The sequence below is a fragment of the Notolepis coatsorum genome (genome assembly GCF_963971535.1).
Source record: "Notolepis coatsorum genome assembly, chromosome: 1".
In the NCBI taxonomy this organism is placed as follows: domain Eukaryota; kingdom Metazoa; phylum Chordata; class Actinopteri; order Aulopiformes; family Paralepididae; genus Notolepis; species Notolepis coatsorum.
In genome coordinates this window covers 17,730,717-17,744,242 of record NC_140165.1, presented here as the reverse complement: position 1 = coordinate 17,744,242, position 13,526 = coordinate 17,730,717, and the positions used below count along the sequence as shown (strand labels likewise).

At 45.2% G+C, this 13,526-nt stretch overlaps 1 protein-coding gene across 1 annotated transcript; it reads left to right on the top strand.

Moving 5' to 3' along the window:
• Window positions 1-1,212: 1,212 nt before the first annotated feature.
• LOC311225044 (gamma-crystallin B-like) lies at window positions 1,213-12,583 on the top strand (the record flags this gene model as incomplete). The annotated part of the gene is made up of 4 exons (XM_084310253.1): window positions 1,213-1,451; window positions 10,113-10,167; window positions 11,101-11,343; window positions 12,311-12,583. The coding sequence occupies 4 exons, from the start codon at window positions 1,213-1,215 to the stop codon at window positions 12,581-12,583; spliced, it is 810 nt and encodes a 269-aa protein (XP_084166379.1).
• Between the last annotated feature and the right edge of the window lie 943 nt (window positions 12,584-13,526).

Here is a 13,526-nt window from a genome sequence, read left to right as displayed (position 1 = left end):
CATGATGAATTGAAAATGGGGGACCCTGATGTAAACAAGACGAAAGTCTTTCTCTGGTCTGCATCCCCTTAACAATTGTGTGTATTGAGCCGTACTGTATTGTACCCATTCTGCAATCTGTTAATAAAATTTTTAATCAATCAATCAATCAATCAACCAACCAATCAATCAATCAATCAATCAATCAATCAATCAATCAATCAATCAATCAATCAATCAATCAATCAATCAATCAATCGGTATTAAGATAAGATAATATATTCCTTTATTGATCCCCTTGGGGAAATTCAGGCATCATAGCCGACTCCTCATCACAGACTCTGGGAAATGTGCTGCACTGGTCCTCCTCGACCTAAGTGCAGCCTTCGACACGATCGACCACACCATTGAAGGATGTCGGTGTTTTTCAATGTATGTAACGTATATATTGGGGGGAGATGACAGCATCTAACGGTGCCAGGTCAGAGAGGCAGCTGTGCATGGTGACAGTGGGGGAGGCGGTTTAGAGGCAAGCAGGAGTCAGTGGGAGCAGCGAGCAGGGTGTTTGCATTCCACAGCACATAAACAACTGATAACAGCGGCAGGAGGTTTGGGTCAGAGCGATGGAGAGTTTGACATTAATGAAACGGCAGTTTAATGTGTGTTAAAGGTTAAAAACCGTTGCCATGACGGCGCGTCACATGACAACCAGAAGAGAGGCCGGGCCTGTCGTTGCTATGGCGAGAATATAGAAAAGTGAGTTTCTTCCGGGTGTAAGGCAGACTGAGAAACGAACCACACAGAAGAGGAACCATCAGAGACTTTGAGACGGCTCCCTCCTCCCATCACAGAGAGGGGGGGGGGGGGGGGGGGGGGGGGGGGGGGGGGGGGGCAGCACTAGAGAAGTGCCACGACGACAGGCTTTTGGAATAACCACCAGGCCGCGATGACCCCCGAGCGGGGTGAGAGGAGAGATCATCAGAATAGACTTTTCAAGGACAATACGAATTGGTTCCCATCTGATTATGAGGTTAAACAACGCTTTTCCGAGAAAGGTATTACGCTGTCAAGTGTCGAATTCTTACGAAGGCGGTGAATTATTATGGTTACGGAGTTGCATTAAAGGGGAATGACAAAGATTGCACAGCCAGTATGACAAGACAGAGGGAAATAAACACAACACAGACACTACACGACGACAACGATGCAGAGGTTATAACACAAGCCAAACAGATGAAGAGGTGGATACTGGCTGAACCATCAGAATCTAACACCATCCTCATCAACCGCCTCCAGAAGGGGGCAGGAATCACAAACACCGCCCTGGCTTGGTTCAGGTCCTACCTGGAAAACAGAACCTTCTCAGTGAACCTAACGAACTGCTCCTCCCAGAAAGCAAACCTCACCCACGGAGTCCCACAGGGTTCGATCCTGGCTCCCATTCTCTTCAACCTCTACAATGCTCCCCCTCAGTCAAATTATCACTCGACACAACATCTCATTCCACTGCTATGCCGATGATACACAGATCTACTTACCACTCACCACAGATGACCCCTCTGGATTAACCCGACTAAAAAACTGTCTGGGAGATATCAAATAGTGGATGTCACAAAACTTCATGCCGTTAAATGAGAGCAAAACTGAAATAATCCTGTTTAACACACCCACCTCTGTCACCCAGATCACCAACAACATGGGCACTCTGTCCACCCTGATAAAACCACAGGTCAAAAACCTGGGGGTCTTTTTTTACTCTGAGCTGAAACTCGACAGACAAGTGCGAGCAGTGGCTCAGTCCTGCTTCCTCCAGCTGCGCACCATCGCAAAAATAAAAACATTCCTCTCCCCCAGCGACCTTCAAAGAGTCATCCTCACCCCTCATATATATTCTCAAGACTGGACTACTGCAACGCCCTCTACTCTGGTGTTGCAGACAAATACATAAACCGCCTCCAACTCATCCAGAACGCAGCCGCCAGGCTCGTGACGGGCACCAAGATGAGGGACCACATCTCCCCAGTCCTTGTATCCCTACACTGGCTCCCGGTAAAACAGCGAATACATTTCAAAATCCTCATGTTCACATACAAAGCCATAAACGGTCTCGCCCCAGCCTACATAAAATAACTCCTGGTCCAATCAACCAGCTCCAGATCCCTCCGTTCAAACAACCAAATCTGCCTAAAAATCCCCCACACAAGACTGGTGACAAAGGAAAACCGGGCTTTCGCAGTCGCAGCACCGACCCTCTGGAACAAGCTCCCACTCAACCTGAAATCTGCAAGCACCCTACGGACCTTTAAGGCCACGCTCAAAACCCACCTATTCGCCATTAACAATCCATGAGCTAGTTTTTTTGTATTGTTGTTATGTGTGGTGTAGGGCGGCTGACCCCTATAAGTCGATTAGTCGACTAATCGGTCGAAAGGAGCCGTAGTCGACTGGCCAACCTCTTAGAATAGGCTGGTTTTCAACACAGTTACATTTTTCAGGAACACTGTCTTTTCGTCTCAACCTGTTTTCTTATACAAACAAATTGTCAGATGCAGTCAGGTTCATTCTTATTTTACTAGGTCAGCTGATGATGGACAGATTATGTTACCACGTCCAAAATCAAATGCTTTAAAGAGGACTGTTGTTTATCGTGCCATCAATCATTGGAATAACTGCCCACTGAACATAAGTAAATTGAATAGTAAAGTGTCTTTCAAATACCACCTGAGAATGCACTACTTAAATATGTGAGCAAAATATTCTGATGTTGATAATGATGTCTACAATGTTTTACTGTTTTTAGATTATCATTGTTAATTGTGATTGTCATATGTATCTCATGTTGTTATGTTTTGTGTGGACCCCAGGAAGACTAGCTCGCCACTTAGGTGACAGCTAATGGGGATCCTTTTAAACAATAAACAATTAGTCGAATATATATATATATAAAAAAAAAAAAAACTATAATATTTTTTTATTTGAATTTTTTTATCATTCTTTCCAAAAGAAAAGAGGCCTAGAATCGTGGCTAACGCTAATGGCACGCATACCAGAGGCTAACTGCCTACGAAAACAGGCACAGAGGCACTGAAAGAGGATTTCACCCATCTAATGAACACACTAGACTAGACAAATATCAAGATGTATCCATCAGTGGACCAATTGCATGCTTTTGCAGAGGACAATAAGCCTTCAGTTGACTCCTTCAGACATTAAGCACCCCCACAGCCCAAATGGAATGATAAATTTTTTTTTTATTCGACCAGTCGACTAACGGCAAATTTTGGCCAATCATAGTCGACCATCCAAATCCTTAGTCGGGGACAGCCCTAGTGTGGTGTATTATGTCTCTGTTCTCTATCTGATTGGTTGGACTGCCTGTATTTTTTCTGTTTTTCGTTTTATTCCTGTCTTTTTAGTTTGTTTTCTCTTTCTCTCCCGGGATGCGCCCCGGGCCGATGTAACAGTGTAAAAAGGTCAAGGTGCCATGCAAGGTGAGGGTATGTATGCCCTCTCAGTTATATTTGCCCTACAATAAATATAGTTACAATATATATCTAATATCAACTAATATCTAATCTAATATATATATAATTCAGCAGCTTGTGGGGGGAAGGGGGCGGGGCATTCATAGATCTTTGCATCATTAGGGAGGGCAAACGTGTGGGGGTGCTGCTAAGATCTGTTCAGTCGTTTATTGAATATTTTTGTGGAAAAACCAGACCAAACGAATTGTTATTCAATATACTGTACAACATTTTTAAAGTGTTAAAAACATGTGTGGAGGGGATCTTTAAGTGTCTGGATTGCTTCACTGAGCTTAGATACTGTGAATTAAATACAACTATAAATTCCCTTACTACTGCTTGAAAATGTCATTTATTTAATTGGGCTTGTATCTTCATTTGACCGTTTATCTCTTTTATAGCATCAATACTCCTAATAGTACTGCTTGCTTTCTTCTGCCTTTAATTGCCAAGCTATAAATCTGCAATGCAACTCATAATTAAGATTCAAATTAAGATTAAAGATTAAAACAAAACTGGACTTTTGAAGTCCATTGCACACATACAGCGACACACACATGCGATATTGCGATGGGCGACACACACAGGAACACACACATCCGTCATCCTTCCTCCCAAGGGCAGCCGGCAGCAGACATGGGTTGCGGCATGAGGCCACACCCAGGGACCAATCCAAGTGCTCCTGACCGTCTTCGCCAGGGACACGACAGCATTAGCGATCTGTTCTGCATGTGTTTCCATTGGGTTTTGTGAGGTTCGCCTCTTCCCTGGACCTTTAATTCCTGTTCCCTGGACCTTTAATTCCCTGTCTCCTCACCTCACCAGCCCCCACCCTCGCGTTTCGTTGTTTATGTATTGCATTCCCTGCCTCGCTCCGTTCCTTTAAGGTACTGTGAGGTTCGCCTCTTCCCTGGACCTTTAATTCCTGTTCCCTGGACCTTAATTCCCTGTCTCCTCACCTCACCAGCCCCCACCCTCGCGTTGTCGTTGTTTATTTATTGCATTCCCTGCCTCGCTCCGTTCCTTTAAGGTTCTGTGAGGATTATGTGTTTGATTGGTCCTTGCCGAACACACACTTCTAAGTCAAGTATCAATTACCATCACGCACCTGATGTGTGTTCTAATTAGCGCCCCAGTGGGCTTTAAATACCTCGATCTCCCCCCCAGTCCTCGTCGGGTCGTTCTCTATCTGTAAGCTCCTACGGGAGATTCCCTATCTGTATCTGTTTCTGTATTCTGTATGCTGTTTCATCTCCGGCGTGAGACGAGGTGCAAGCCTTCGCCACCTGTCGCCGTTTGCCTGGAGTGGGACACAGCCTGCGCTCTCTAATTCTCTACGGGAGGTATTCCAGTGTTCCACTCCAGACCCCGCGCCAGACGCGCTCCTACAGCAGACGCGCTCCACTCCAGACCCCGCGCAGACACGCTCCTACAGCAGACGCGCTCCTACAGCAGATGCGCTCCTACAGCGGACGCGCTCTTACAGCAGACGCGCTCAACTCCAGACCCCGCGCAGACGCGCTCCTACAGCAGACGCGCTCCTACAGCAGACGCGCTCCACTCCAGACCCCGCGCCAGACGCGCTCCTACAGCAGACGCGCTCCACTCCAGACCCCGCGCAGACGCGCTCCTACAGCAGACGCGCTCCTACAGCAGATGCGCTCCTACAGCGGACGCGCTCCTACAGCAGACGCGCTCAACTCCAGACCCCGCGCAGACGCGCTCCTACAGCAGACGCGCTCCACTCCAGACCCCGCACAGACGCGCTCCTACAGCAGACGCGCTCCTACAGCGGACGCGCTCCTACAGCAGACGCGCTCCACTCCAGACCCCGCGCAGACGCGCTCCTACAGCAGACGCGCTCCACTCCAGACGCGCATCGCTCTCTAATTCTCTACGGGAGGATGCGTCTCTCCGAGCCGGCGCGCTCTCCGAACCGGCGCGTTCTCCAAGCCGACGCGCACCACTTCAGACGTTTAGCCGGCGCGCTACTACTCCAGACGCGCATCGCTCTCTAATTCTCTACGGGAGGATGCGTCTCTCCGAGCCGGCGCGCTCTCCGAACCGGCGCGTTCTCCAAGCCGACGCGCACCACTTCAGACGTTTAGCCGGCGCGCTACTACTCCAGACGCGCATCGCTCTCTAATTCTCTACGGGAGGATGCGTCTCTCCGAGCCGGCGCGCTCTTCAAGCCGACGCGCACCACTCCAGACGTCTAGCCTGTGCGCTCCTACTCCATCCCTGTAAGCAGCTCTGGCCCTCGCCCTGTCCAAGGCCTTAACCCTGTTTTCTCTGTCCCTGTCTCCAGCCCGCCTCCCCGGGCCTCTGTCCCTGTTCCCCTCTCCAGTGCCCCTGTTCCTGCCCTGTCCTTTGCCCTGGCCCTGTTCCTTTAGCCTTAGCCCCTTAGCCTGCTCGCCTCTTAAAGGCACAGTGCCAATTTTCCCTAATTCTTGTTTCCAGTATTTTGTGTTCTCCCTTAGCCTTCCCCTTAGCCTGCTCGCCTCTTAAAGGCACATTGCCCTTTTTTCCTTGTTCCAGTATTTTTGTGTTCTCCCTTTAAGGGACAGTGCCGCTTTTCTGTTGTATTCAATAAATGCCCAGTTCTTGGCTTACTCTCATACCTGTCTTGTGTTGTGCGATTGGGGTCGGTTACAAACCATAACAGGTTTATATCTTTTGCTGGAGGGGAAACCCTTGCGAGCACAGGGAGAACATGCAAACTCCACACAGAAAGGCCCGGGAGATACCCCATCTGGGTACCTGGCAACTCGGCAACCTGGTCCCCATGCGGGAATCGAACCCAGGACCTTCTTGCTGTGAATAGTGTGGGATTTCCATCTATACACTCCTTTTACTTTATTTGGGATTGTAAGTACCAGAGGGGAATGGTCACTCAGAGATCAATTCCTTTATTGATCCCCTTGGGAAATGCAGGGTTTAAGGGTGAATTATAGTGTTATAACTGAATATTTCTATGAATGATGTGGGAATATTTGCTGCATTGCTGTCAAAAAGCCTGTTGTGATCCATGGACCACCCGATGATTAACGTAATTATTCTTTCAATAAATGCAAGACATATTGTTTGAACACTTTTCCAGTGTCTAACTGTCTTTTGTTGTTGTTTGTAGTAAAATAGACAACCTCCATGATGACGATCAACTGTTATCTGTGCCCAATAATAATGCTGTATATACAGTATATATATATTTATTCTTACCGTATATATATCTATCCACATCTGTCTGTACATACCTGCATATAATCCTTTTTACTAGTGCTGTCAGGCGATAAAAAAAATGGAATTACAGGATTTGTAATTAATTAATCTAATTAATCGCATTTTAATCGCATAACCATTTTAGGCCTGATATTCTATATTCTATAATCATATTTCAAATGGCATGTGTCCGGATGGCAGAATTCTGTACTTTATCTACAAAACCTTCTGTTTAATCATCTTCCCTTTATTAATTTGCTTAGATTGTTCAGGTCTGGTAAATTTTAGCATGGTGTTATTCACAGTCAAAGATAAAAAAGGTAAAAAAAAATTGTTATTGATATTCTCATTTGGTTCATTACAATTTACTCAAGTTTTGTAACAGACTCAGTATTTCTGACACTGGGAATACATTCCCTGAGATCCATAGATGTCCCTAAAATCAGATACCAAGAACATGCAAATAGCCCTTTAAAAAAGAAAGTCTGTAAATGTTTATTCTACGTTCTTATGGAATGAATGAGATCTAATTTTTTTTTTTTTATTAAATCGTTTTTTATTTTATTCTTTTTATTAAATAAATTTTGCATTAATTTTCATAACGCGATAATTAGCTGTGTAATTAATTAATCTAATTAACGCGATAAACTAACAGCCCTACTTTTTACATATCTGTAGATACTATCTGTACATATCCCTTACCTACCCTTTATGCTGCCGGTCAGTATGACATAGGTGCTCCCATAGTCGAGCGGACTGTACACGGACTGGACTCTGCGGAGGTCCACTGCCACTGGACTCTTTGAGCTTTCATAGTCGAGCGGATCTCCGCGGACCAATTTCCTACATGTCTCGCGCCAGTTTACACCAGTTTACACCTCGCGCCAGTTTGTTTGACACCAAGTGGGCGCCGCGGACGTCCGCGCGTCAGAAAATAGGAGCTTTCTGGGTAAAAAGTACCCAGAAATTATACTTAAGTGACAGTATGGGTACCGTCTCAAAATCATAATCAAGTAAAAGCCTGGCTAAAAACACACTTGAGTAAAAGTAAAAAAGTTTCTACTTTTAAAAGTAAAAACCTTTTCTCTGACTGTCTATTCTTCTGATAGCAGGTGTTTAATCAAAGATCCCCGCTTTCTAGTCTTGCACAAGGACCAGCTTTGAGCCCGCGGGAGTCTGCTCCGTGTATGGTCCGCTCGACTATGGGAGGGCCTTCAACTACCATAGTGTCTTTATACCTCATCTTTATACATCACTGTATATTAATACTACAACTCTGTACATACATCTGATTATAGCACTATTACTCAGTAGTATTAATTTATATATTTTATACCCACTTTAATCACGTGGACATTGTATATTACTATTGCACTTTACTGTTACATTTGCACTCTGGTTGGATGCCAAACCTCTTTTCGTTGTATTGTACTTGTGCTGTATGATGATGACAATACATTTGAATCAAATCTAATCTAAACCTTGCAGTGAGCAAAATCTTTCTCATCTGAAGGCCGCTTTAGCCGCAGCTGTGCCTCCCTCTACAGTAACCAGGGGTGTAAAAACAGTTGTGACCGCATCCCCGACCGCCAAGAACCTTGGTGTTGTCCTCGACGACCAGTTGAACTTCTCCGCTCACATCGCAGCGACAACCAGAACCTGCAGATTCCTCCTGAGCAACGTCAGAAGGATCCACCCCTTCCTGACAAAAGAAGCCACCCAACTCCTCGTCCAATCAACAGTCATCTCCCGCCTCGACTACTGCAACGCACTGCTCGCTGGCCTCTCGGCCACCGCCACCAAGCCTCTTCAACTCATTCAGAACGCAGCGGCCCGCCTAATCTCAAACCTACCGAAGTCGGCCCATGTCACCCCACTTCTTAGGGACCTGCACTGGCTCCCCATTGCTGCACGTATCCGCTTCAAGGCCCTCGACCTAGCATACCGTGCAGCAAAGGGAACCGCTCCCGCCTACCTCCGGTCAATGGTCTCTAACTACACACCCTCAAGAGCCCTACGCTCTGCATCTTCTGGCCGCCTCAGACCTACTCCTATCCAAGCTCCGGGAGGGTCATCAAAGAGAAGTCGCCTATTCTCAGTCCTTGCCCCACAATGGTGGAATGAACTACCCACCCCAGTTAGGACAGCCGAAACACGTCCAATCTTTCGCCGTCGACTAAAGACGCACTTCTTCAACCATTATCTAAAAAAAATTATAAATAAATAAAATAAAATAAAAAGATCTAACCCTAACTAACCTTACTGTCATGCACTTGTCCTATACTAACCTACACTGTAGCACTCAACACTTTGATGAACATTGTTACTCAGCTGATAGAGTTGTACCCTTCCTGATGACTTGTCGTACAGAACTTGTAAGTCGCTTTGGATAAAAGCGTCAGCTAAATGTAAATGTAAATGTAAATGTAAAAAGTACCCAGAAATGATACTTAAGTGACAGTATGGGTACCGTCTCAAAATCATAATCAAGTAAAAGCCTGGCTAAAAACACACTTGAGTAAAAGTAAAAAAGTTTCTACTTTTAAAAGTAAAAACCTTTTCTCTGACTGTCTATTCTTCTGATAGCAGGTGTTTAATCAAAGATCCCCGCTTTCTAGTCTTGCACAAGGACCAATCAGCATGGGTATGGGCGGGTTCATTTTCCATTGATGGGGATTTGATTGGCTGTTTTTAAATAAAGAGCGGCCGCAGGATTAATAACGTTAACATTAGTTCGGCCAGATACAATATACTAATTAAAATGGTTGGACCTGCGAGATTTGTACTTTGTACTTTGTAGGTCTGCATTTTAAATGTAAGGAGTAAAAAATATGTTGTTTTTTTCTGAAATGTAATTGAGTAAAATTACAAGTATACAAACCTAATAATACTCAAGTAAAGTATAAATCCCCAAAAACAGTACTTAAGTATTGTAACAAATTACAATTACTCAAGTACTTTACAGCCCTGACAGTAACAGATGGGCTTCGGCAGAATGGTTATCTTTCTTGGGCTTTGACCGCACCATGATTTGACAAAAAAGTTCTTAACAGGAACTGGTTACCAGACTTTGTTTTCGGCAGGGGACCAACACAACAGTACGTGTTCAAACGCCTCCCCCATAGCCGGGATCGGGTGAAGAGGGGCAGGTTTAAGAGGTTTAAGTCTTCAAAGAATCGTTAGTATGACGACTTAAACACTGCTTACACATAATGAGTGGATAATTCAAGAGCTCGATTTAGCTGCGTCCTCTCGACTTCGCGGCGTCCTGTGACCTCATTCAGATCCGTTGTCGTGAATGGAATGAGTGAGTTCCTGGGTTTGTGAACGTGAGTGGAACGCACATCCTGAATTGTCTTTCCCCCCCCCCTCTGTTGTCCGCGTCGTCAGTGACGTGTCCCGTTTCGTGCCCTTTGACCCCGACCCGGAGCCCTGTAGAGCCCAAGTAAACCACCTAGTGATCCTTCTGGCTCAGTCGCGCTGACGGCTCCTTTGACACAGATCCACTGGGTCAGAATGGGTCAATGTGGCCTAAAACGTGCCTCGTTGGCAGAGGTCCCAACCAGAAAAAAGGTCACACACAAAGCTCCGCTGGACAGGAGAAAGGGCCCTTTGTCCGTAGAGGAAAACTCTGCGAGGACCAGAACACTCATAATGACCCCCCCTTTCATAAGTGGTGGTAGAAACTACAAGAAATCTTAGTGGCCATGCTGCCCCATTACAGTTGTTAGATCCGGTCCTTAAATGTAAGATATTCAATATGATTTGATAACGATGACCTTATTACTATCTCTGATACAGTCTCCAGTGCCTCTGCTTATCAAAGATGACCAAAATGAACCATCATGCCTGATAACTATTGAGGATGTATATTATAGCTATGGTCACCATTTACTTAAGAACTACTATGAACCATTATCATATCCCCAAAAATGGTACTGTGCATTCTATCATACATTCCCCTTAAATATCAGTAAGGAATACCTCAGATTCTACACCAGCGAGGCTTCAGCAGCACTCTGCGGCCAACATGAGCAGTGTGGCTATACTCTTGTCAACAATGTCCGAATGGGATGGCATGGAGAACAAGATGCTGTTGAGTTTTCTGCTGACTCGCACACCTGCCCATTTGAATGACAAAGCGTTAGCATCACACCTTTCCAAAGCGTCGACGTATATAAGGAATCGCATCAAGCTGTAGGAAGCAAGCATAGAGAGAGAGGCTCACTCACCACACCAGCAACCATGGGCAAGGTATGTGATTCTCTTAGCACTACCACGGATAACACCTTAATTTTTTTGGCGTCAGAAGAGGGATCTTCCCCCGGCCTCTGTGGATGATGTAACAACATGCTGTTCCCCCCCCCCCCCCCCTAAGATCATGTTCTACGAGGACAGGAACTTCAGCGGCCGTCACCATGAGTGCATGAGTGACTGTTCCGACCTGCACTCCTACTTCAACCGCTGCCAGTCCATCAGGGTGGAGAGTGGCATGTTCATGATCTACGACCGCTCCAACTACATGGGCCACCAGCACTTCCTGAGGAGGGGCGACTACGCCGACTACCAGCGCACCATGGGCCTGACCGACTGCGTCAGGTCCTGCCGCATGATCCCCATGGTAACAGGCTGTTAGGATTGCAGTGTAGTGGCTCCGTGTAAACCCTGTTTACAAATGTTGTGCAGTAAATTTTAGGGTCTAGGGTTCAGAAAATAATAGATGAGTTCCCTCTAACATACATATAGTACTGTACTTTTGATAACGTGAGTCAAATAGTTAAATATGCTATTGAGATAGACTAAAACACAAAGTTTTAAGTAGTTATTGTAGAAAAGTTGTTTTTCAACCCCAGAAAGAGCCATAATGAATATAATATAATATATATAATATATTATATTGTGTGTGGTCCTGTATAGCTAAATGAGTAAAGAGCCTGAGTATTGGCAATAACACTGTCAGGGTTAGGGGTTCAATTCACACCAAGAAACAACCATAAGGAAAGATATATGCAGTCAGAAGAACGGTATAGAAATGCAGTCGTTTATTAACACAAAACAACAGAATCAGGATTATAATTTAGAATCTGCATAAGCAAACAAAGGGATCTATTTGCATGTAGCACTAAGACACAGTAACCACATCATAGAGAATCATCATCATCTATGCAAATAACTGCAGATTTCTTCCATTTAACCAACGCTCTTATCCACAGAGACTTAGAGGATGTGCAACGGAACGACAAGCTTAAATCTGTATATTATTAGCAACATTGTGATCAATAATTCTCAACTGTCTTAAAGGTGCTACAGATAACATTCAGCCATTCAGATAACAGTCGCACTAGAGCACCAGCATGTAATTGATCCAATCAGGTGCATTCCCACACGGGGAAATTGGAAGTAGGGAGGGGATACATGCACGCAACAAGTGAGCAACATACATTTTGGACCCGCATACATTTTTCAAATGATAAATTCATGAATCAATGCTTTTCTGTGGATGTATTCTTTTTTTTTAGCGATTACTCTTTATAAAAACATTATCTATAGCACCTTTAACTCACCTGTCTGTTACCCACCCCCCACAGCACCGTGGTAACTTCAGGATGAGGATGTACGACCGCAACGACATGGCCGGCCAGATGATGGAGCTGAGCGACGACTGCCCCAACGTGCAGGACCGCTTCCACATGTCCGAGATCAACTCCTGCAACGTGATGGACGGCCAGTGGATGATGTACGAGCAGCCCAACTACCGCGGCAGGATGTACTACGTGAGGCCCGGCGAGTACAGGAGGTTCGGCGAGTGGGGAGGCATGAGCCCCAGGGTGGGCTCCATCCGACGCCTGATGGACCTCTAAAGAGGAGACGGTTCTGATCCAGTGTCTGCTGTACGCCTTCTTTCACACGCTGAATAAAATGGTGTCCATCCCCCGTATCGCTGTGCCTCGTCCGCTTACTTTTCGTTCCACAAACACCTCCGGTGTCCCATGTGTCAATCAATCAATCAGATTTATTTATATAGCACATTTAACATGACACGTGTCAACCAAAGTGCTGTACAGAGGGCAGTGGAGGTTTCTCCATGACAACACGTGAAATTCAAATTCACTCATAATTCATAATTATTATTAACACTTTGATCGCCAGGGTTAAATTCATAATTTACCATCCCTCGCCAGCCCTATTTAACATGGAGAAGTTCCCCTTCTTTGCAGGGCTATAACTTTTTAAATTGTATTGCTAAATTGACATTACTATTCAACGTCCTATATCTATTGTTCAGGGTATAGCAACGTAAAATACGGTCTAAAGTATAAGTATGTTTTTATCGTTTTCTGCAGCTTTCTCCAGAAATTGATTTTTAGCCCCAAATGCATTATATTGATGATGAAATACAGTTTGATAGGAATCTGTGCGAGATAAAAAAAATTTCAACTGGACGTGCTTCTAGGAGTTACTAAGTATGATCTGATGTTGACCGGATGGGCGGGGGGTCGTTTATAATTCCGTGGCCAACGTTATATCATTCATCTAGTGTGGGTGATATGATCATTAGAGCAGTTAGTATCGAACGCGTTGAAAAATAACGCTGGATCTTACCGTATATTCCTCGCGCCGTTGGACGATGAGCGTGGAACTGAAATATTCCTATTATGGGATGTAGAAATATCCGATCCATTTCCAGGTTGTATAATAGTATATACACGTCCAAATCATGTTGTTTATCGAGTTATTGGTAACGGATTGCTATCCGTTGTGATCAGCTCGAGTCCTGAGACTATTACCGAGTGATCGGACCGA